The 23,065-nt window shown below is 42.2% G+C and overlaps 6 protein-coding genes across 9 annotated transcripts; 4 read left to right on the forward strand and 2 right to left on the reverse strand.

Annotated features, from left to right (window-relative positions):
* The first annotated feature begins 1,900 nt into the window (after positions 1-1,900).
* Positions 1,901-2,742, forward strand: asdurf (ASNSD1 upstream open reading frame). The gene is made up of 4 exons (XM_027016453.3): positions 1,901-2,079; positions 2,216-2,269; positions 2,508-2,583; positions 2,670-2,742. Exons 1-4 carry the CDS (start codon positions 2,002-2,004, stop codon positions 2,708-2,710), a joined length of 249 nt encoding a protein of 82 aa, XP_026872254.1. The 5' UTR covers positions 1,901-2,001; the 3' UTR covers positions 2,711-2,742.
* asnsd1 (asparagine synthetase domain containing 1) lies at positions 2,737-5,069 on the forward strand. The gene is made up of 3 exons (XM_027016450.3): positions 2,737-4,134; positions 4,271-4,452; positions 4,607-5,069. The coding sequence occupies exons 1-3, from the start codon at positions 2,737-2,739 to the stop codon at positions 4,851-4,853; spliced, it is 1,827 nt and encodes a 608-aa protein (XP_026872251.2). The 3' UTR covers positions 4,854-5,069.
* zgc:136439 (glucose-1-phosphate adenylyltransferase) lies at positions 4,854-7,148 on the reverse strand. Its single transcript, XM_027016451.3, has 8 exons — positions 6,865-7,148; positions 6,663-6,752; positions 6,193-6,272; positions 6,000-6,115; positions 5,791-5,888; positions 5,588-5,656; positions 5,252-5,310; positions 4,854-5,155 (listed from the first exon to the last, which is right to left on the reverse strand). The coding sequence occupies exons 1-8, from the start codon at positions 7,054-7,056 to the stop codon at positions 5,035-5,037; spliced, it is 825 nt and encodes a 274-aa protein (XP_026872252.2). The 5' UTR covers positions 7,057-7,148; the 3' UTR covers positions 4,854-5,034.
* Positions 7,149-7,299: 151 nt separating this feature from the next.
* ankar (ankyrin and armadillo repeat containing) lies at positions 7,300-19,612 on the forward strand. Of its 3 annotated transcripts, none has more exons than XM_081713198.1 (23): positions 7,300-8,085; positions 8,282-8,722; positions 9,165-9,328; positions 9,682-9,797; positions 9,882-10,062; positions 10,339-10,561; positions 10,940-10,978; positions 11,122-11,323; positions 11,414-11,622; positions 11,877-11,981; positions 12,589-12,836; positions 13,310-13,478; positions 14,488-14,729; positions 15,086-15,239; positions 15,979-16,140; positions 16,269-16,375; positions 16,484-16,606; positions 17,065-17,223; positions 17,426-17,543; positions 17,673-17,782; positions 17,899-18,095; positions 18,309-18,355; positions 19,475-19,612. In XM_081713198.1, the coding sequence occupies exons 1-23, from the start codon at positions 7,473-7,475 to the stop codon at positions 19,480-19,482; spliced, it is 4,137 nt and encodes a 1,378-aa protein (XP_081569324.1). In that variant the 5' UTR covers positions 7,300-7,472; the 3' UTR covers positions 19,483-19,612. The 3 variants fall into 3 exon arrangements, with proteins under 3 accessions (XP_081569324.1, XP_035390333.2, XP_081569325.1); XM_035534440.2 differs by lacking the exon at positions 19,475-19,612 and adding an exon at positions 18,706-18,901; XM_081713199.1 differs by lacking the exons at positions 17,673-17,782; positions 17,899-18,095; positions 18,309-18,355; positions 19,475-19,612 and having other exon boundaries at positions 17,048-17,223.
* On the reverse strand, positions 19,045-21,229 carry osgepl1 (O-sialoglycoprotein endopeptidase-like 1). Of its 2 annotated transcripts, none has more exons than XM_027016431.3 (7): positions 20,880-21,229; positions 20,304-20,691; positions 20,014-20,218; positions 19,751-19,899; positions 19,445-19,575; positions 19,301-19,372; positions 19,045-19,188 (listed from the first exon to the last, which is right to left on the reverse strand). In XM_027016431.3, exons 1-7 carry the CDS (start codon positions 21,047-21,049, stop codon positions 19,104-19,106), a joined length of 1,200 nt encoding a protein of 399 aa, XP_026872232.2. In that variant the 5' UTR covers positions 21,050-21,229; the 3' UTR covers positions 19,045-19,103. The 2 variants fall into 2 exon arrangements, with proteins under 2 accessions (XP_026872232.2, XP_081569326.1); XM_081713200.1 differs by having other exon boundaries at positions 20,304-20,686; positions 20,880-21,015.
* A 68-nt stretch (positions 21,230-21,297) lies between these two features.
* Positions 21,298-23,024, forward strand: adat3 (adenosine deaminase tRNA specific 3). The gene has a single exon (XM_027016433.3). It carries the CDS (start codon positions 21,880-21,882, stop codon positions 22,942-22,944), a length of 1,065 nt encoding a protein of 354 aa, XP_026872234.2. The 5' UTR covers positions 21,298-21,879; the 3' UTR covers positions 22,945-23,024.
* The last annotated feature ends 41 nt before the right edge of the window (positions 23,025-23,065 follow it).

Below are 23,065 nucleotides of genomic sequence, written 5' to 3' on the forward strand. Positions count from 1 at the left end.
TTGTTCAGTTTTGACTTTTTTTGTGTGCTCACGTCTCCCCCCCCCAAAAAAAACACAATTTTTTTTGATAATATTTAAAATATATATATTATTTTTAGAACCACTGAGGATTATCATAGTAATGACAAAAATAATTTGGTTTATTAAACATAAAATATATTTGTCATTTTTTTAAGTTGTCAGTAAATGTTTTACATGTTTTTTTTTACTGATGTTTAGGGCACAATTACTGACAGAAAAGAGACAAATTATTATGTTATATGAGAAATAATCTGAACTTCATGTCAGTGTGAGATCAGTTGAAATATGAGGTATTATATTGTAGTTAGAGGTTTAGTGTAGTATTATCTTTTGTTACCACTAAACAAAAAGAAATGAGTAAGCTGGTGTAACTTATTGTATGTGGTGGTCACAAACATTTGTTGTTTGCCCTCACAAGCAATGGCCTGCTGTGGTTTTAGATAAAAAGGTGGATAATTTGGAAGCATTCTGTTCTGCAAGAACTAAAAATACATTGGGTCTCATACCTGAAATCTGAAAAATAAAAACACATTACTCAGGTAAGTGACTGTACTGCTGTTGTTCTTTGAAGGCACCATACTGTAGTGGTCTGGAACTTGGTATTTTTCTTGATCATGTGACCTTGTGGATCCTAAGTCATTTGTTCTTTGTCGAAGTTTTAGGCTGGTCTAGTCTTGCAACGGGATGCTACATTTTTTAACATATCATAGTAATAATGGAGATCTGTGCAAATTTAGTTTCGCTTTATTTTTATGTGTTTTAAATCCTGCTTAAATAAAACATTGTTAGGCACAGTCAATCGTACCAACTCATTTTTAATGTTTTATTTTCTGAGGCATATCAGAACTTTTCTTAGAAGTTTTGTCACACTGAATGTGGATGAGATCCAACAATAAGGAGACATTACACAGGTGTTTCGAGTCAATAAGAGAAATTTGCAGAGTTCATGTGCTGGTGTGGCCATGACCAAGGCCAAACAAGCTAGTGTGTTTATGACATCAGTGTGTGCCTCGCATGGGCCAAACACAGGTCATGTGGTCTGCCACTAAAGCTTTTAAGTGTGACCAAGATCAACAGGGTTGTAGTACTCGGTGTAGCTGGAGCAAAATCAAGTGGACCACACAGACAAACATCATCAGTATCATCGGAAGCAGTAAACGCTTGTTTGAGCTATTATGAATGCACAATATAAAATTTGCGAGAAGGAACTACCATTAGTACACGAACACACATAAACACTCAGTTAGTTTGCACTGGAAAAGAAATAAATAAAGCATCTATAGTTATCTTAAAATAAGTGTATATAACTTAAAAGGATCCAAACATCGTTGATCCAAGCATTAGCCGCTTGTACTAGGGTACCGACATTACAACTCACACACACGCACACACGCACACACACACACACACACACACAAATGGACCTGAGAAATATAGATTCGTGTCAGCCTTTCATGAGGTAACTTTCACTCATTCAACAGCATCATTCACGTTTATCAACTTTTAGTTGAAGATTACATCTTGTCTGTAAAAAGTTAAAATAATCCATAGCATATGACTTATTATATCTATACATAACGAGACACAATCGTGCTTTACAATGCGGAGTGGTTAGGAATGGCAACAAAAAGTAAGGATATAAAATAATACGTTTGGCCAAAATTCACATTTGAGTTGAAATGATAGGATCCCATTGGTTATGGTGCAGGCATTCTTCCTCTTAAAAAGGGGTTAGGGAAAAAAAAAGTGTGCAAAGGGAAGTAAGTTCGTCTAACGGGTTCAGGTCTGCTAAAATACGACCTTCTTCATTTTAGCTCCAAGACCGACCACTAGAGGGAGCCATAAAATAACTGCTTACCTTGGTCGATAAACAAATACGTCATTTTGAAGGGACATCTTTTTTTTTTTTATCATGTGGGTAATGCTCCGTTGGTGTCTTCACTACAATGTTTTAAGACGGTTGTGAAAACGTCCTTAAAAATGTCTTCGAAGAACAGTCAGCAGTCTGACAACCTTGCTCAATATGAGCGCACAACAAAGGAGGATCGCAATAAAAAGGTTACCTCTGTTAAATGAACAAACGAAAGTTGATTTTGCTAAGTTGGCTAGCTGTTTGCACGTAGGCGATCCCTTAGCCTCGTATGCTAGTACCATGCCAGTGCATGTCTGTTTAATCTGTGTTATCTATTTACAGATCAAAGAGCAAAAGATTTTGATTGATGAACTGTCAAACCTAAAGAAAAACAGGGTAAGGTTAAGCTATTAAATTCTAGCTTTGTTAGCTAGCTAGCGAGCTAGCTCCGTGACTGCATATGCTTTTAATACCTTATAGTTATCACCAGCTATTGGAATTTATTTCTCTAAATTATCGATATCGTAACCCTTAACTTAAAAGTTCCTTAGTTTAATTTTGTTAAAAGCCGTCTTGCATCTCGACAAAAACATTGTGTAAATGTATTACACTTTTTGGACCGTTTTCTCTACAGAGAGTCTATATCCAGCAGCCCAACAGCAACATATTTTTCTTGTCAGACAAAGGAGAGACCTTGAGCTCGTGCAAAGGTAAGGCATTCTCTCACGCAGAACTATGCAGATGCCACTTTGTGCAATGAATGAATGAATCAGGTTTTTTTTTCTCTTTCCCACAGTTCAACTGGACAAAATGAAGAAAGACCATCAAGATATATAGAACTGAGAGATGGGATATCTGGGAAGATGTGTGGAATCTGCTTTGTAGTGAATTTCACTGCATCTCCATGCATACTTCAGGAAAATGTGTGCAAAAAACTTCGTAACAGAGGGCCCAACTGTAGCAAGAATATTACAATAACAATTTCTGATCCGGTTTATAGTTGCCTCTTCTCTGGCCATGTACTCCACATGAGGGGAAGCCTGACTCCCCAGCCTCTACTAGATGCTGATGGGAACATTTTCCTTTGGAATGGTGAGGTATTTGGGGGTTTGACTGTGGGAACTAAAGAAAATGACACTGAAATTATTCTCCAGCAACTGTCATTGTGCAAATGCAATTCCGATATATTGTCAGTCCTGTCTCAAGTTAAGGGCCCCTGGGCCATCATTTATTATCAAAAAGCCGAACACTGCATATGGTTTGGGAGGGATTTTTTTGGGAGACGAAGCCTGCTTTGGAGCTGTGACTCAGAGCAGAGCTCCTTCATGCTATCCTCTGTATCCATCTGCTTGCCGAATCCTGAATCAGTCCACTGGCAGGAAGTACCAGCAGTTGGTGTGTACAGGTTGGATTTAAAGAGCAGTTCACAAGATGGAAATTGGAAACTTGAGCTCTATCCTTGGGCTCATCCAGATGCTGAGCCCCCGAATGACTTCACTTGGGAAGGTCTGCCGAGTTCTATCTCCTTGATGATCAACAATTCTAGACTCTTTATTACTTCTCTTATTCCTCTAATGAACATGTCCATAACCACACCAAACCTCGAACTAAATCTGAGTTCTCAAAATTCATCTTGTGATCTGAAGGAGTTTCTAAAAAGTGCTGAAAAGAGAGAAATGGTGGGCAGTTTTATTGGTGTGCTCAGTGAGGCGGTACGGAGGAGGGTGCAGTGCCTGCCCCTCCAGGACACAGCAGCACAGGACACAAACAATAAGGCAGCTCACGTTGCCATCCTCTTTTCAGGAGGAATTGATTCGATGATTCTAGCTGTTCTTGCTGATCACCACATACCTGCAGACAGACCAGTTGACCTACTGAATGTGGCATTCAAGCTTCAGGAATTGAAGATGAATCAGGTTTCAAGAAAGAAAGGGCATAATCAGAAAAAAGATTGCACTAACGCTGATGCCCCTTCAGACCAGCAGAAGTCAAACTGCTTTGATGTGCCAGACAGGATCACAGGTCGAGCTGGTTTACAGGAGCTCAAAAATCTCAGTCCTGCACGCAAGTGGAACTTTGTAGAGATCAATGTTACTCAAGAAGAGCTTAAGGAAATGCGAGAGAAGCGCATCAGTCACCTTGTGCACCCTCTGGACACGGTTCTGGACGACAGCATAGGCTGTGCTGTGTGGTTTGCAGCCAGAGGAGTGGGAATCATATCAGAGGAAGCAGGACAGAGACAGCACACTTCAACAGCAAAGGTGGTCTTTTGTAGATTTTTCTTTTAATTGTTTTTTCAGTGACACACTGGGCACCTCTGCTGGAAAGCCCTGGTGTGTATTTGGTGTTTTGGAGGCTTATTCACACACTTTTTTTTTTTTTTTTACCCTTGGGCAGGTGGTTCTGACGGGTATTGGAGCGGATGAGCAGCTAGCGGGTTATTCCAGACACCGTATCCGGTTTAAGAGCTCTGGTCTCGAGGGCCTGGTCAAAGAGCTTGCCATGGAGCTGGGCAGAATATCCTCCAGGAATCTTGGACGAGATGACCGTGTTATTGGAGACCATGGCAAAGAGGCCAGGTACAGTTGATCATATTGCCCCTTGATTGCAGGATGTGAAAAGTTTAACCTGTGATGATTACATCTACAAAGTTGATTCAGCAGAATAAATAATACATAAAAATACAACGGTTATACCTGTAATTTAGCCAGCACTGATTTTGTTTGTGTTCAGATTTCCCTACTTGGATGAGGATGTGGTAAGCTTCCTGAACAGCCTGCCCATATGGGAGAAAGCAAACCTGTTTCTGCCCAGGGGTGTTGGGGAGAAGCTGCTTCTGAGGCTGGCTGCTATGGAGCTGGGCCTGGGGGCCTCTGCTCTACTACCCAAGAGAGCCATGCAGTTTGGCTCCCGAATTGCGAAGCTGGAGAACACCCATGAAAAAGCATCGGATAAGTGCAAGAGACTGGTCACAAGCTAGTGGACACTTAAATTCATTCTTTATTTGTATGTGTTCTAAAAATGCCATTCTCCAGTGCTGTTTCTCTTCAGTAGTTTGGGAGTCTCTGCTCCGATTCATATTTTAGTGCTTTTGTCTCCATGCAGTACTTGGCTTACAAACAGCACACTGCTATCCAGCTTTGTTTTGAGCCAAATGAATGCTACATTAAATAAACCTCAGGATCTTTAAGTTGTTCTTTGAAGTAATTGTCACATTCTTTGTAAGACAGGAGGTTTCCTACATCAAAGCGTCCTGATATCCTATAGACATAAACTGATCTCCTGTGATGAAAGACGGACAAATGCCTGTGTGATGATATATATTCAATATTCAACATATCAGACATTTGGATAATATCAAATTGAAGTGTAAATCACCTTAATATAAGCCATGATAGGAAGTTCCCTGGTGCATCCCTGTGTTCGATTGGTCCCGTCTGTGTGGTGAGGCAGGATGTTTGCAATTAGGACCCTTGACAAAGGCACTATCTGTGCCTTCACCTAAAACAGCTTTCTAATAAGCCATAAGCCACCACAAGTAAACTAGCAGAGAACCTCATTACAAAATACTTCTATAATGTAATGGCTTACAAAAAAGCCCAATTTCCTTGGAAACGTAGTATGTGGCTGTTTTCAGCTGTCAAACCTTTGATAAAAAATAAAATGAAACATTTAGCAAAAATTGATCAAATAGAAATTATGAAACTCCAGTACCTCTTTCTCTTTTAGGAAAGTTTCCAAGAGGGGAAGGGTTGTTCTTGAAAACAAATAAAAACAGGGACACTGCAAAGAAGCATAATGCAAGAAAAACAAATGAAGATTTTAAAGAACAACCCAAAACAAAAAAAACCCCTGCAGTATGGTTGAAGTGACTTGGTGATTCTGTTGCCGTTGACGAGGCGGCACTGAGTACGTACAGCACTGCGTGAGTCCGTTTCAGCAGGAAGAGGCTTCTCCTTCATACTCTGCACTCTCAGGTCTGAATCCGTCTCTAGTATGCCGTACTTTGACATTTCTGAGGATGCAAATGGAAGACCCAATAAGATGTCAACCAGTGGTCATGTTTTTCAACTGGATCAATATATTATTTTCCTGTCCTCTTTCCACTCGGATAAATTCCGCTCACCATTATCCTTGCACTGATATGAGAGCACCAGGCTACTGTCTTTATCCTTCCTCTGGACCTCAGTGAAGCGCTCTATAAATGCTCTGAGGCTGAAATCTTCTTTAAACAATGTGTCACTGTAGAAAGAAAAGTAATTTAGAGGAAACATGGATCTTGCAGTACAGGCTTAGAGGGGATACTTCTAAGGACATACCCTCCAATCACAATGATATCGTCATTCACTGCGAAGTGCTTGACTGTCAGGTGAAGGCAAGCAACTGCACCAAGCCGCTCCTGCAATAGCATATGAAAAGCTGCCCATAGTAATGTGCCTTTGTGAGGATGAGACCTACCTATGGATCTCCTACAATATGTCAAGTGTATTGTCTAATTAAAGGTGCAATGTGTTAGCAGTTTTGTTACAACATAAAACTAACATTTGTAGATCGATTATGATGATGATGTTACATTTGTATAGTTACATTTGTATAGAACTTTATTAATATTAGAGGGACATTCACTAAAACATGTAACATTATGATTCCTGTGCAGTAACACATTTTGCATTTTACATTTAGTGTTGTGGCAACAATGTAGCTTTCTATTTTGTCAAGACAATGAATGTAAACGGAACTGAGACAGCTACGCACTGTACCTTCAAGCCTAGATTTGGTCTTACTGTACCTCATTGTTTCTTGTTCCATCGTTAAGGACTCGAACATTAGGGACCTCCTGAGCCCATTTCTGGAAGGCTTCGTGGTAACGCGCATTGGTCTGTTGAACACAAGATTGATCTACTTACAGACCTGGCGCTATTTACAGCTATGTAAAAAAACAGCTGTATTAAACTGGATACAGGTTCATTCGGGAATAAAAGTGAACTCACAACCACAAAAACTGTATCGATACATTCATTCTCAGTCAGCGTCCGGACCCAGTGAGAAATTAGGGGGCAGCGGCCAATGGGCAACAAAGGCTTAGCAACGCCTTGCAAATGCTTAAATTCTCCAGTTGTATCATTATCGATATCTCTCTGTAGTCTTGTACCATATCCTGCTGCAAGTATAACAGCTTTCATTATTAAGATGTAGTTAATACCCTTCTAGCTATCTTGTATTTCCTCGTACAGATGTAGCTTTTCGTTTACTTTTCGCCATACTTTGGGTACAAAGTCCGCCACGTCACGGACTTAAATTTACTATGAAGGTTGCGCAATGCTCCCATCTAGTGGCGGATTCCAGCAATACACTCGAATAATAACAAAATCCGCGTCGCTCGTTGCCTAGTGCAACGCTGTCTCAAATGATACTACTTTGTGCATTCACTAAGCGTGTTAAAGGATATATAAGACGTTACCTTGGAGGTAGGATTTTAGAAGCTAGTTTTGAGAGTATAAACTGTTAAACACAAATTACGATTTTCAGTTGTCAAGTAATTCTGTGATAAGCATTTACGAAACAACCGCTTGGCGACGTATTGTAAACCACCTTGAACATGACTACGGAGCGCCTGTCTTTAAACTGCGTGTCGCCAGTAAGATCAGCAGCGGAGACGAGCGCCAAAGCTTTTCGTCTTGCGCTGGCAGCTCAGAGAAATGCCAGCGCTTTCTTTGAAAAATACGACCGAAGGGAAGTCCAGGAATTGCTCACTTTGACTACTTGTAATTGGTTATTATGTCCAGAAGACTTTATTCTACCCGTGGATGTCCCACCTGGCATCATCAGACAAATGAATAATTTCTCGCCCACCAACGCCATTATTCTTGCACCTTTTGAGTCAAATGTGCCCCTTGACTACAAGGTGGTTCACCAAATTGTAAGGGAACTAACGGTTGGCATATATTGTTTCAATCAAGTGCCGTTAATCAGCCTGGAACCCAACTATGACCAAAGCACATCCTGCAAGCTGTCACCTGCATATTATGATACCAAAATAGGTCAGATTTTGATAAACATAGATTATACAATGAAGGCTCTCTGGCACGGGGCATATATTCCAAAGGAAAAACGCATTCGCTTTTCTGAATTATGGAGATCCAGCTTGGGTGTCGATTCTAACGGAATTCCTCAGACAAAGAAGGATATTTTTGCTGAATTTCTTACAGCAGGTGAGGCATGTGGTGTTTTTCATCTATTTTATTTTAGACATTGACTTAAAACTGACACCTAAATATTATTATGCTTAGTGATTGGTCTACAGTCAATTGTCAGTTTAGATACTGTAATAGTTTTATTGTTTTGATAACATACTAAAGCACATCAACTTTTATGTTCTATTATAATGAGCCCTGTCCTTTTCTGTAGGCTTAGTAGACACCTCAGATGACCCTCGTTACCAGGGCATCTATGACAATGACAATGATGACAAGGACCCAACCTACGAACCCAACAGTGTCGAGGAACAGAAGCTCTTTTCTCAGCATGTCGACAGCATCCTGCTAAAGATCACCTCCCGCCTGACCTCGGTGCATCAGCACGAGAACTTGTTCACCTTCGAGGGTGCCCACAGTGTGTCCTCTGTGGTTCGGCAGACAGAGGAGGAACTGGACCTGGCCACGTACCAGCAACTGCAGCAGAGGCTGGCCCGCCACACCAGGCTGGTGAAGACACACCTGGGCCAGAAGGCGGAGCTCAGCCGGGACTTGACCTACCTGAAGCTCATCGGCTTCCTCGTGCCCTTTCTTATAAGCCTAAGGAGGAAGATGAAGATTCCTGACCTGTCACAAATGCTTCCACCTTTCTCAGGTCTGTCTCTGTGTGAGGGCTGTTCACTGAAATCCCACAAGGACATGGTGCCTACAGGTTTTTGCTCTAAGCCTGCACCCTGCTTCACCTGTTTCACTGATAACCACACCTCTTTAACCACAAAAGGATCCTAATTGATAAATTAGGCACTTGCCTGCGTGGTTTGGCTCAAAAACCTGGAGACTCTCTCCTCTCTATTGAATAACACTGCTATATGGCTTTAAATATTTTACTTTTATATTCTTATAGAGACAGAAAGTCCACAACACTGCATAGTTTATAGTTGGCTGGATTCTAACTAGAACTAAGTTGATTACTTGGCTCGTTATCAAGAGCTAAAACAAGGGTGTGTGAGCAGGGAACTTGGAACTGGGTACCACTGCCTTGATTTTCAGTACCTTCCATAACCACAAACGTGGACCTGGTGTTACTTTTCCCACAGAGGACAAACTGAAGACAGAACGGGAGATGCCTCCTCTCCTCCTCGGGCCTGCATTTTCCTGTAAACACTTTTTGTATAAACCGGATCAGTATTTCCACCTGCATGGCGGCATAGAGTTTGATGTGGGCACTCCTGAGTTGGACGATATCACTGAGGAGATGAAGGTAAGGATTAAGAACAGGTGAGGGTGAATCTGTAATGGCTACACAGAGGGAAACAGGTGTTGGGTTTTGCTGGTACAGCTCTTTGCACATCTTGGGAAGGTATTTCAGATACAAGTGAGGTCTAGTTTTAGTATTACCATCAACATTAATTCTCTGAACATACTTTTGTCGGGTGGTTTTTAGCATATTAATAAATGGTAGCTATATTAATTCTGAACTCCATGTGTTAGAGCTCATTTTAAAACATTGCCAGAGTAATATTCTTTATTCTATGTTTATAGTTCAGTCCTCACAAAATAGCTTATATAGCTTTTAATTCATTTCTGTTTTACAATCGATCTTTTCTTGTATAGGAAGCCTTTATAACACTACAGACTCGAGCGTCGGGCTATCTGAATGACTTACTTCAGCAAGACAACACTTACAAGAAGGACTTTCATATACCCTTAAGTGAGATTGACGGGAAAAGGTACGTTTGGGACAGATGACAAACCTGGAAATACCTCTGCTGTCACTGGTCATGGCTGGTTGTAAGTGTACCCTCGTTCCGCAGCTACTACGTGATCTCCATTGAGTTGGCAGCTTTGTATCCCCAGCAGAACATGGTTCAGTGGTGGGAAGCCATGAACACTGCCATCAAAACTCAGCGGTCACAAAGGCTGCCCCTAACTGACATTGAGCTCCATGAACAGTTTAAGAAAACCTTTGGGTATGGAAAAGCCATCAAATGCAAGGTAAAAGCTCATCAGAGACTTGAACATTGTGGTTTGATGACAAATAGAAACTTTAAATGCTACATTGGTGAGTTCTATCATATATTTTAGGGAATATGGCAGCTATGAATCACATGATTTGTATGTGTCTAGTGTTATTATTAGTATAAATTAGTTAAATAAGGCAAGGACAGATGAAACAGATCAAGGCTGCTGCTGTCCATAAACTAAACCCAACGGGTGAGGCTTTTTTATGTCGCTGGAATTCAGAGAAGTGTGTCTTTGGGTGGTCTGCAGAATGTACCATATGGACTCCGGGCAGCAGCCGAGCGGGGCCTGTCGTCCGTGTTTCACACAATCTGCCGCAAGAACTCTCCATCGCACCTGGCAGAGCTAGATGAGCACGGTTACTCTCTGCTCCACCACGCTGCCATGTGCAACCATGCCAACATCATCTGCCAGCTGGCAGCGGCAGGCATTGACCTGAACCAGGCACGCAGTGTAAGGTTCGACCGCTCCGGTATGATCACTGCCACATACTCCAATACATAGTGCACAGCCATTAATAAAATGCTGCTCATTGATTTCAAAGGTACATTTAATAGAATTTCAGCAGTAAACCCTATTGACATGAAATGAATATCCCTAGTGGTAGATATAGAATGTGATGTTTCATTGTTGAAAAATACTGTTGTGGATTACAAGCCTTTCAGTTTTCTGCAGTGATGTGGTAATTCTCATATTTTTAAGCCCCATGGCAAATCATTTTACATGAAGAGCACCAGTAACATCTGACATAAACTTGAAAATGTTATGCAATTTGTGCACCTTTAACTTTGTGCTGCAAAATAAACTTGTAGTTCTGAATCACCATGCCTGTGTGCTCTTGTTGTTCCAGGGAGATGTGCAGGTGGTGAGCATTTGGAAGAGGCAGCTGGTATGAGTTCATTTTTAAATCTTAAAACATCATAATAACAAATTAGATTTTCAATGTAAGAATAATGATAACAATCTGTTAAAACTGCTGTTGATTGTGCTCTCTACATTTTAATTTATGTAAAGAGGGCGTCTTTTCTCCAGGTCCCACTCCGTTGCACCTGGCTGCCCAGTGTGGATCTCTGGAAGCCGTGAACTGCTTGCTTGCTCTGCAGGCAGACTACAGACGGGCGGACAGGAGAGGCTGGATGGCGGTGCATTTTGCGGCCTTTTACGGCCAGGTCTCATGTGTCCAAGCACTGTGCAGGAGAGACCCGACCTTGCTGGACGCACACACACATACTGAGTGAGTGGCAAATATCTCAGCGCAAGTCCATGCAAGAGGTTGGGCTCTTCTCTTAGAGTGACTAACCGCTCAGCTGGTGTGCTTTTGCAGGTATCACACCTCACCCCTCTTACTGTCGGCGATGTCGGGCTCTGTGGACACACTGGACTTCCTGCTGTCTAGCGGGGCAAACTGGAGAGAGAAGGACAGTAAGGGTAATGATGCAGTGCAGCTTGCCATCCTCTACTTCCACATCGACGTGCTACGATGCTTCGTTCGCCTGAATCTTGAAGACCTCCCAGTGTGGAAGATCCTTGTTGGTATGCTGCCGTCTGAATAAGAATGATTCCGCTATGCATGTCAACATTCACGTATTTTTGTCGTTATATTACTATTTGCATTCGAAGGTCAACAGACGTTTAATACATTTATTTAAAAACGTACAGAGTATGACAAATTAAATTTTAATTATCTAGCAGGATTTTATTTGCCTCTGGGTTATTTGAAAGTAGCTTATGGAGCAATGATGCGTTAAGTGGAGGTTTGGGGTGTTCTGTTTCCTCTGACCCTGCAGAGATGCTCCAGAGCACAAAGCCCAGGAGCCTGCAGATGGCTGCCAGGTGCCTCGAGGCTCTCTCCATCAACGCAGACTCCTTCTGGAAGGACATCATGGAAGCAGGTGAAAGTCAGATAGCCAAGGCAAACTTTATGGAGATCAAGCCTGATCAGTTATGACATTTGTTAATTAACTATTGCATTTTAACCGCTATGCTGAACATAGTTTATAAGTGGGTATGGGCAGGGTTATGGTAAATTAAGATTCAGGAAAAACATGCCTGTGTATTTTATATTTCATGGATTGAATGCATATGTAGTAGATCAGTGAGCACCAGCCTCTGCTCCCTGGGACTGACTACCCTCAAGAGTTGATGCTGCATTCAGGTAGTCATTGGTAACTGTCATTGGTAACATTTCAATTAGTCTGTAAATAACCTACTTCCCAAATCATAACTACTGGTTGTTTACAATGATCATTTAAACATCACTATACGTACAGTACAGTACATACTGCAGTGAAATCGCCAACCCTAATCCACTGCACCAGATCTATGTCATCATGGTCTTCTGAAGTTTTCGATTACCTGAATCGGGTACTATAGGTTTGTCTCGGGAAGGCAAGCTCGATCTCCATGAGTACAGCTGGTGACCACTACACTAGATCCCTCATTACAGAAGTATTAGGTGTTTACACTGATGATAACCTCAGCCCATGTGCTGTGCTACAGGTGGTATCGCCGCCCTGGTGGAGCTCCTGCGCAGTGACAGGCCGCTGCTGCAGCGCATGGCTACAGCAGTGCTTTGTCACATGACGGAGCATGCACCGGCTGCAGAGGAGCTGGTGCGCCTCAGAGCTGTACCCGTGCTAATCAACCTCCTGGGCAGCCAGCAGGCTGAGCTCCAGTCACGCTGCACTCTTATACTGGCAGACCTGGCCAGCCACAGCAACCAGTACCAGACCCACATCGGTGAATTGGTGAGCCCACATGGCTGGTACTGCACAATCTATAGCTTGTAAATAATAGCACTTTTCTGTGTCTCAGTTACTTAAAGCCACATGCATTATATTTTGCTTTAATTAAGCAGTATTATCACACACACACACACACACACACACTTACACACACACACACACACACACACACACAAGTACTTCGCTTGCATGGCTTCATGAAGGACCTCTTTCCAAAACATTCTGTTTCTCTGTGTACTTTACTACAACTTTGAATCTCTCTCTTGCTCTCTCACTGTCTGTCTCTCTATAATATATATATATATATACACACACACACAAAATTATAAAACATCTTTTATAAATGGGTGCAGAAAATTTTTGGGTGCAGTAATTTTTGAATATGATCTTTGTCAAATCAGACTGGATGGTCTGGTTGGGTAGCCGGTTCTTTGGTAATCATTGGTAATCATCTTTCCCTTTTTCCCGTTTTGCAGGGTGGGGTGGCCCCAGTCATTCACCTCCTGAACTCTGACCTCCAGGATGTGCTGGTGAACACTCTGAGGTGTGTGCACGCTTTATGCACCGCCTGCACCAGTAACCAGTCCTCAGCAGCACTGTCTGGAGGGATTCCTCAGCTGGTGGAACTGCTGAGTGTGAGCTCAGGTACAATACTCATTAGTGATCACACACTAGGAAAACTACTCATTAGTGAAAACCACTCATTAGTGATCACACACTAGGAAAACCACTCATTAGTGATCACACACTAGGAAAACTACTCATTAGTGAACACACACTAGGAAAACCACTCATTAGTGAACACACACTAGGAAAACCACTCATTAGTGAACACACATTAGGAAAACCACTCATTAGTGATCACACACTAGGAAAACCACTCATTAGTGAACACATACTAGGAGAAACACTCACTAGTGATCACACACTAGGAAAACCACTCCTTAGTCATCACACATTGGGAAAACCACTCCTTAGTCATCACACATTGGGAAAACCACTCCTTAGTCATCACACACTGGGAAAACCACTCCTTAGTCATCACACACTAGGAAAAATAAGCCAAAAGGTGTGATTTTTACTTCTTTGTAGACAAACCTTGGCAGCCATTTAAATCGGTAGTTTTCCCTTTACCAGTTGTAACCAGTCAGCACAGACATTCTGCTGCATTAATTTTGCACAGGTGCTATTAGGCTAACTTATCTAACAAACTGGCAAAGGTCATGCCCTCCACATACTTTTTGCCAGACTCCTCCTCTAATGCTCTTTTGCATGTCAAATATAGGATGTGTTGGTGATCAGGCATGACTTTTTATCTCAGTGTCTGTCATGTTGCGCAGAATATTTCCACACAACCCTTTTCTGTCCTGATTCACACTGGTGATTGTTTGATTTGTCTAACAGATTTGTATATATGTGTATTCATATAAAGAAAACTATTGTGTCTTCTGTGAGTGCATTACTGGAGATACAATGAACAGGTCCTGTAGTGATACATGAGAACTGATGGATGGTCCTGGCTGATTTAGGGTGTGCAGTTGAAATGTCTGTGCTAGTATATCTACATATGCCCCATCTCGATTGGTTCTATCCAGTGATATTATATTAGATGTGTTTGTGTGTGTGTGTGTGTGTATATGTGTTTGTATAATAGAAACACTGCAGGAAGAGGCCTGCCTAGCCTTGGCTGAGCTGGCCCGTGGCCACAGAGAGAACCAGGAGCTGATCTGCGAGGCTGGGGTTGTGAGCCCTCTGGTGCAGGTGTTAAAGAGCAGAAAGATGTCTGCCCAGGTCAAAGCAGCAAATGCCTTGGAGGCCATAGTGCACCAGAACCCTGCCATACAGGAATGCTTTCTGGAGAAGTCTGCTGCCCGCCATCTTCTACGGCTCTTAAAGGTAACGCAGCTCTCCAACAAGCTGCTCTCTGGTCTGTAGCAGGGTTTGGGGGGGATTTGTGGTCATCTGGAACCTTGTCTGGTATTGCAGAATCCAATGCAATATGTTTATCTAAACAATAGAATTGAAGTCTGGCTTCATACTGTAAAATTAAAAAATCTTTTTTAATCTAATGTAACCTCTGAGGCTGTATCAACTGGATGCTCGAAATAGTTCCACTGTAATTCTGAAAGTGTGACACAGTAAAGTCATTCAAGGAATATTAATAATGTAATTAAGTGTGTTGGTATGTGTGTGTATGTGGGGGTGTGGGTGTGTGTGGGCATGTGTGTGTCTGCCTTTGCCCTGGGCCCTAGGTGTTCCAGCAGGAAGTGAGGGAACCGGGAGCCACAGCACTCTGGGCTCTGGCTGGGTCCACGCTGAAACAACAGAAGAAGATGGCCAAGCTCATCGGCTACCACTTCATCCTGGACATGCTCCTGTCCACCTCGGACAAAATGCAATATGTAGGTGAGACCAGGGAAGCAGGCGGAGCAACACATAGCACGTCTGGTCCTGCTGTTCCAAAAGTGCTCCTTTCCGTCTCTTGTCCTTGTCTGCGTCTGGGACACTCGGAAATGTCGAGTAAAAGCTTTCCCAGTGAAGCTGTCATCGAGTGAGGAAGGGGAAGTGTGTGATCTCCTGAGATTAACAAAATGAAGCACCAAAACACAGTAAACTCAGCACTCGATGACACAGTGTTGACAGCTACTGGATGAGCTGTGCTAAAGGCTGATATATGGCCCTTTGGACAGTACTCTGCTTGAGGTTCCTCTCCACTACTGTGAGAAAGGTCAGGTCCAGCGCTTCCTGTCTCGAGACGTTACCAGTCTGCTAGAGTCATAATGCAGGCAGGTATGCGCTCAGGAATGCCTGAGCCCCAATGGGATGTTCCCTGGAACACTCCTCTTACCAAACACAAGTCCTTGCCTCTTGTTTTTGCCATTAGTATCCTCTACATATATGAAATGATCACAGACAATGATTCTACAAGTAGGAGCACCTCCTTTTTGACCTTATGTCTGGCACTTCAGCGCAACAGGTCTGTTTAAAAGCTTCTGTCAAGCAGCCGTTCATTTAATTCCCACAAGGCCCCTGTCAGCCAGACTTGTCCTCACATTAGATATGTGAAATACAGCATTTGGAAGGAGGCGTCTGTGCCTTTTCCACACTTAAAGACGACTGACTGCTCTGGTTTTATTGTTTGCAGGATGCCAGGCAGTGATAGCCCTCAGCCACTACAGCCATAGACACCAGAGTAATCTGTGTCGAGAAAACGGGGTACCGCCACTGGTACGATTACTTCGGGGAGCTCGTACTACAGAGAGGACACTCCTTAGTGTTATCCGTGCCCTTGGTACACTGTGCATTGGTAATATTGGACCTTTTTACAACTCAGAATGGACAGAGAGTGTTATCAGATCTAGCATACAGAATAGAACTGTATGTTGTTTGTTTATTTGTTTACTTACATTTTTTATGTAATTAAAATGTTTGCAGGGGTGGCTCACACTAATAATACAAACAGTCAGATGGTGATTTATGAGGAAAAAGCCATTCCAACATTATTAGAGCTTCTCCAAAGCCACAAATCTGCACAGGTTAAGGTAAGTCCTGCATATATGTCCCCTTTGATTAACAAGTGACACCTGTACACATTTCGCAAATGTGTCACAGTCATGATCTTGAGGTCCTTGTTTTGTTAATGGGAACAGGTCCAGGTCTCCCACACACTTGCTTGTATCCTGATGGGCAATCAGGAGCTCCAGAGGGCCTTCCAGGAACATGAAAACTTTTCCTACGACAGCATTGTAAAGCTTCTACAAGACCAAGACCAAGTAAACTGCATTCCTTATCATGATTTCTTGAGTGGTTCAGAGGAAAAATCTAATGTATTTATTTATTCACTTTACTACTTACATAACATAACCCTAAGTGTTAGCAATCAGATAGCATGTTTGGTGTCCAACTTTTGCTCATTTGTTCAGCTGCACTGGATTTTTGATAACAACACCACTAATAAGGAACGGTACCTGAAGACCATTAGTTAGCATCGTGCAAACTGTTACTGAGTTTCCCCCAGGGTATGAACTAAAAAACAAAACCATACAGGTTTTGGTTGATTGCTGACATTTAAAATATGTTAAATAATCTAAAGATTCACTATAATCCATTCCTTCTAGGTTGTGCCCACAGTGTTGTTCATTATTTTATACATTTGAGAAGAAAATAAACTAAGGCCAAAATAAGTTTGATAATCTGTGTGTGTGACATTCCAGTTTATATTATATGACAGAACATCCGTCTGGAGGCAGGTCATGCATTGGCTCTGTTTGCATACAATAATGCCACCCAGCAGACAGCACTTAAGCAAAGAGGAGGACTTCCGTTCCAAGGCTTTCAGCCCTTTCTGAACTCGGCCAATGAGATGGAGCAGGCCAAGGTTTCGTTTCAGGTAGAACGAAGACTCGTGCTGTTTCTCTCTTACCACAGTATGTGATTGATGGTCGGTTATTCAGTATGTAACTTTGATGTTTAACACTATTAGAAAATATAATAATTCAAACTTATTTGAAATCTTGAAATTGAAATGTTTTGCTACCTTTATGAAAATAAAATTGAAATGTTTCGCTACCTTTTTATGAATTGTCTATTAGATAGTGGTGCTAGCTAAAGTGATCACTGACTCTGACCAAGTGACACTTACTGCAAGTGGAATCACTACTCTGGTAAAGCTTCTGGAGTCTGAAAAACCAGACATTGTTGTCTTAACAGGTACGTTTCTCCATTGATCTGCTACTTCCCAAGAATATCTCATTCATATACGTCATTAACATTTCATGTAACATGTTTACGTATGTATAAAATATGGATTTTTGGCATTGCTTGGTAATGCTTTTTCAGCCCAGCTACTGGCAAGCTTGTCTCATACCAGAGCGGGGGTTCCGCATGCCATCGTGACCATGGGGGCTATAGAGCATCTCTGTGCCCACCTCTGCTCTGAGGATGAAGAGGTACAATTCATCAACTTTACACAAATAAACCTGATACTGTAAACCAGGTGGAAAAAAAAACAGGTTTTCAGTTTTCTTTGTCTTCGACAGTAGCACTTTCATTCACGTTTTATCAGGTGCGAAGTGCTTGCGCCAGTGCACTTGGTTATCTTACCTACAACCGACATGCACATCGCCTCCTGCTGGTGGAATGCAGGAACAATCCTGTTACTTATAAACTGCTCATGGACCATCTAGCTGAGGATGCCAAGATATGTCGCAGATTCGTGTCCGAGTTCAAAAGACAAAGGAGCATGGGGTTACCATCACTTAGGTACTGCTCCATCATTCAAAGATGGCTACATTAATTGGCCAGTTTAATTTTCAGACATTATTAATGATTTTAGTAATGTTTTTATTACATTTATTACAGTACAATTACCAAGTAGTTTGCTTGAAGCCCTTTTTGTGTTTATTCATAGGGAAATGTTAAGCATCTTAAACATTACATCCACAAATAATGGCCTTTACTTGTTGTTTTCTGCAGCTTGGAGGTAAACGGGGGTCCACCTGTCCAACAACGTTTTAGTAAAGGTACATCACATTAGTGTACAGTGTGCTACAGCATATACAATACAGGACCAGTGAAGGGCCATTTAATGTCACGTTACCAGTGAGGTTTCAACACCACCCATCACAAATCCTGGAGGCTTTGCATCAGAATGTTCAAGTAGCTCTTTGACAATATAGCACACCTGGTTCTTTTTTTATATGGAAACTTTCTGCAGTTTTCTGTGAAGCCAGTAAAAGACTTCCCTAATGCTCAAGCAGTGCATTTGATGTCTCTTTGAACATTCTTAGGCTCTGTGGTCAGGTGTTGTAGGTTTGGTGTCATCTTGAGGGCCAGAACAGTTTACTCTGTCCTGTCTCATCTTCCCTACTAGGGGTGCCAAAGAGTAGGAGCACAGCACACAGCCTCCACGCATTCAGAAATGGCCTTGACAGAACCAGATCGACCCCAGTGCTACATCGTCTTAGCCAGAGGAGCAGAACTGCTGATCCCAGAGTGCGATTTGTTGAGGGATCTTCCGGCAGTTCCCAGCAAACCCTGGGCCAGGATAATGCTATCTGACTTTAATGATCAGGCATTCACAACAGCAGTACTAAGCTGGCTTTGTCATCAGTGGACAACTTTGCCAGGCTTCCAGAATTCCACTCCATGTGCCAAATATCAAGGGAAAGAATGGAAATCTTATAGCGCATTCAATAAAGCAATACAAAAAGATATTTTTGTGGAATTTTAATTTATAAGCAAGAATTACAAAATTAAAGGAAGTCATTATTAGCTTTTTATCTTCAGTTTTAATGGAGGAATTTTGATGGCAGCATCCCTCACCTCTGTAGATATATCCCTACCAAGTGGAGCCCTAGGATTTCACAAACAGTGATAGGCAGTTATTTTACTAAATAGTACACAGGTAAATGTAAAGGCTTTCCTTACTGATCCGAATGAATCGGGAGTAGCTGTGTCTGACTCACTTTGGTTCATAGCAGACCTCCTGAGTGTGTGACACAATCCCCTTTCCTTCCTTTAGCCTCTCTACACCATTCCTAAAAGCAAAACCAGATCTTAGTGTACTTCTATATTTAAAGTAAACAAATCACGAGAGAATGCTTCCATACCATGCAATCATGACTCCATTATCTGTGCAGAATTCTGATGGAGGACAGAGTAATTGCAAACCAGTGGCGTCTGTGACAATCCTCAATGTTTCCCTGATGTATTCATTGCTGGCTACTCCTCCTGACACAACCTACAGAGGGCGTCATCCACACACGAGAGAATTTAACAGGATGCCTGCCAGTCAAGCTTCAGGTGACTCTGCTGAATGTTATTTGTTCCAGTAAAATTCTAAAGCGATTAAGCCAGTGCAGAGTTGACTTTCATCCTAAAGGCCAAAACAAAGTCCTCTGGTGCAGTACACTTACCAGCGTTGGGTTGCTTTGTGGCAGATGACCTTTTGCCTTACAGAACAAAATGGCCCGGAAGGTCCGCTTGGCTATGTGTAAAGCCACAGTGTGTTGTGTCGCAGCAGCTATATCCTGCACACATGATAACAGCTGGCCTTGCAGAATGCCTGTAAAAAGAGAAAACATTTTGTTAAAATAAATAATTTTGCCAGTTGATTAACACTCCTCCTGCCACTGCCAAATGTAAGAATACATGAATGAATTAACAAACAAATGAATACCTTCCTCCTTCTCTTTTTTGTTTATAGCAATTGTCACCTGGTTGCGCAGACCAGCAAATGAGAAATTGCAGTCATAGTGCTGTCCCATTGGTATTTTGAACTGGAATTTGAGTCGATCACCCTCTTTTGCCAAAAGCTCAATTGCTTGTCCACCACTAAGACTACAACACTTTGGGTGCTTAACAAGAGACAATCTCCTTGCTACCTGCAAGGAAACACTTGAAGAATTGATTTTGAAATGAAAATTGCATTACCTTCTTAAAACCTATGATTCAGTAATATCTGTATACCTTGTCCAAAGTGTCTCCTGGGGCCTCATCCAGTGTTTGCCCTAGAAGTACAAAGTCATCTACTCCCCTTGCAAGTGCTAGAAGAGAATGACCTCCTGATACAAGAAGCACTAGAAAAGGAAACTCCACCGGCTGAAACATCCTCACAGTAAGGGCATGGGCCTCCATGTGATGGATGGGGATGAAAGGCTTTTGGTGAAGCTTCACAAAACTCAGACTGAACTTCAAACCAACACCAAGGCTTAGTGCCAGACCTGGTTTCACGGTTGTTGCAACAGCAGAGAGTTCACTGGGTGCAACACCACTCCTGTCTAAAGCTTCCTGGACCACTCTGCAGATGTGCTCTTTATGAAGACGCTGGGCAACTGTGGGTATGATTCCTCCTGCTCTGCAAAACAACCAAGAGGGCATTTAGACTTCATTTAGCCACACTTAGCCTTCTTTAGGGGAAGTGCACTGTGAATGGCTTAAAAGCACACTTAAGTCTAATAGGTCTCATCAGACCACATTTTCAAACAGAAAAAATCATGTTTTCCATTTAGCTCCACCATTAAATCTGATATACAGCAAAATTACTTCAAATGAATTTCTTTTTGTGAGTGCAGAGTTTCTCCCAGGATTCTCCCCGTCTCGTCCATGACCGCAGCGCCCGTCTCGTCGCAGCTCGTCTCAATACCCAGTACGACTCTGGCTGGGCTCCGGAGCGCGCACGCTACCCTTCTTGAAAGACCTTTATATGCAAACATCACCACTGCACGGCAGTCTGACGAATAACGAATCTAACCAAGCCAACCTATAATCATGCCGCACGAATTTTCATAATAATCGTGGGATTGTTCTCCTTCTTTCAGAGACGAAAGCCCCACCACACACGTCGCAAACGTTGGGGTTTCAGACCAGACCAGGCGGACACGTTAGATGCATTAGGCCACGCCTTTTGCGTTACACAAAAATATATTCGATCTACAACAGGACAAATGTAATCGTGCGCTACTAAAATGTCTAATCCTTGTATAGTTAGGTGAAGTAGTGCAGACGGGGTTATATTAAGCAGCTTTAACCAAAGCATATCAAGTTTTCTTTTGTTGACTGGCAGAAACTTACTATCTATCTAGATAATGTAGACAGAAGAACCATCTAAAGGAGCCAAGTTGTTTCGAGGGGATTGGTATATTGACGACAACATATGAAGGTCTTCTCTGTAGCGTGCCCAAAGGTTTTTAAAAGGCAACGTTCTCTGCTGCGCTATTTAATCGTTACTTTCACATTTACAATGTGGTGGGCGAGTTATTTCATTTGCTAATAATATTTTAAACTCGTGTCTTAGTGTCCGCTCGTGGTAAAAGTCATTCTGCGTTTGTCGTTTCGTTTTAGAACGATCGTTGCTTCCGTATAAATTGATAAATCGGCCAGCTAAATAAACACCAGAAGGACATTTTTTTTCATGAATATTTTTGTTTGAGGATACTAGCAAAAGCTGAACTCTTGGAAGTCGATCAGTAATTCAGTGACGATCATATGGATTCCTTTTTCAGATAACATTTGGAAACGCTTATTACTTTAAAGTGCACAGGAGATGGAGCCCCAGACTAAACGGAGGAAAGGCATGGATTATGACACAAACTCTTGGGATGTCCTCCCTGTTCTCTCAGATGAAAAGTCCCAGGACACTAAACTGTTGGATGCTTATGCAGCCCCTATCATTCAGAAGAGAGAAACCTCACGTCTGGTCAAAGAATTGGCTGTGATCTACCCTTTAACAGATCTGCAACATATAAAAAGGGTAAGGAATTGCAAAGACAAAAACACTCCTCATCCATTGGAGGTCATTGTATGCTTGGCTAGTGATGTTCCGGAGATGGGATGCAAACAGCCTACCCTTAGTGATCTGCTATGTTCGAAGATCTTTGACTCCAGTGGCCTAGATGAGCCTTTTCTAGTCAAAATCCCAGCCAATGCTCCACTGACCAGACCACAGTTTGAGAAAGCAAGTAAGCACTGGCCTACATCTTTTCATGAGGACAAACAAGTTACTTTTGCTTTGAGAGGAGAGTTGTTCACTTCCTCTCAGAAAGCTAAAATGCAAGAATATATGATGATGGCTATACAGGCTGCAAGAGCAGGTCGAGAGAAAGGAATGGATGCTGTAGGTGCAGTGATCGTCCATCCCCAGTCCAGCCAAGTCATTGCCTTAGCTCACGACTGCAGGCGAGGCAATAATTCACTTCATCACGCTGTAATGGTATGCATTGACCTTGTGGCCCATTCACAAGGAGGAGGTGCCTACCAGTATGAGAAGTACCCAGCCTGCAAATACAGAGTCCCTGACCCAGTGCCTGCCACATGTCATGTTGATATGTCCATGTTGGGAAATCCCTGCAACACTGCCATTGTGAAGGAAAACACTCAGCCATACATTTGCACGGGATATGACCTCTATGTCACCCGGGAGCCGTGTATGATGTGTGCCATGGCATTAGTCCATTCAAGGATAAACAGGGCTTTCTATGGAACAACATCAGCAGATGGTGCCTTAGGAACCAAGTATAAAATTCATTGTCAAAAAAATTTGAATCACCACTTTGAAGTCTATAAAGGAGTGATGCTACAGGCCTGCACAGAGCTCCAGACCTTAAAGTAAATTGATACTTGTTTTTAGTCTTAAGTTTCCTAAGTTCAAGTTTACCAAGGTTAAGGTCATAATTAAAAGTTTTTTTTTAATTATCTGGACTGTTTACATTTTTAACAAGTGTACATAACAG

This window comes from Electrophorus electricus, chromosome 4 (genome assembly GCF_041902795.1).
Source record: "Electrophorus electricus isolate QZ-2024a chromosome 4, ASM4190279v1, whole genome shotgun sequence".
Classification (NCBI taxonomy): Eukaryota; Metazoa; Chordata; class Actinopteri; order Gymnotiformes; family Gymnotidae; genus Electrophorus; species Electrophorus electricus.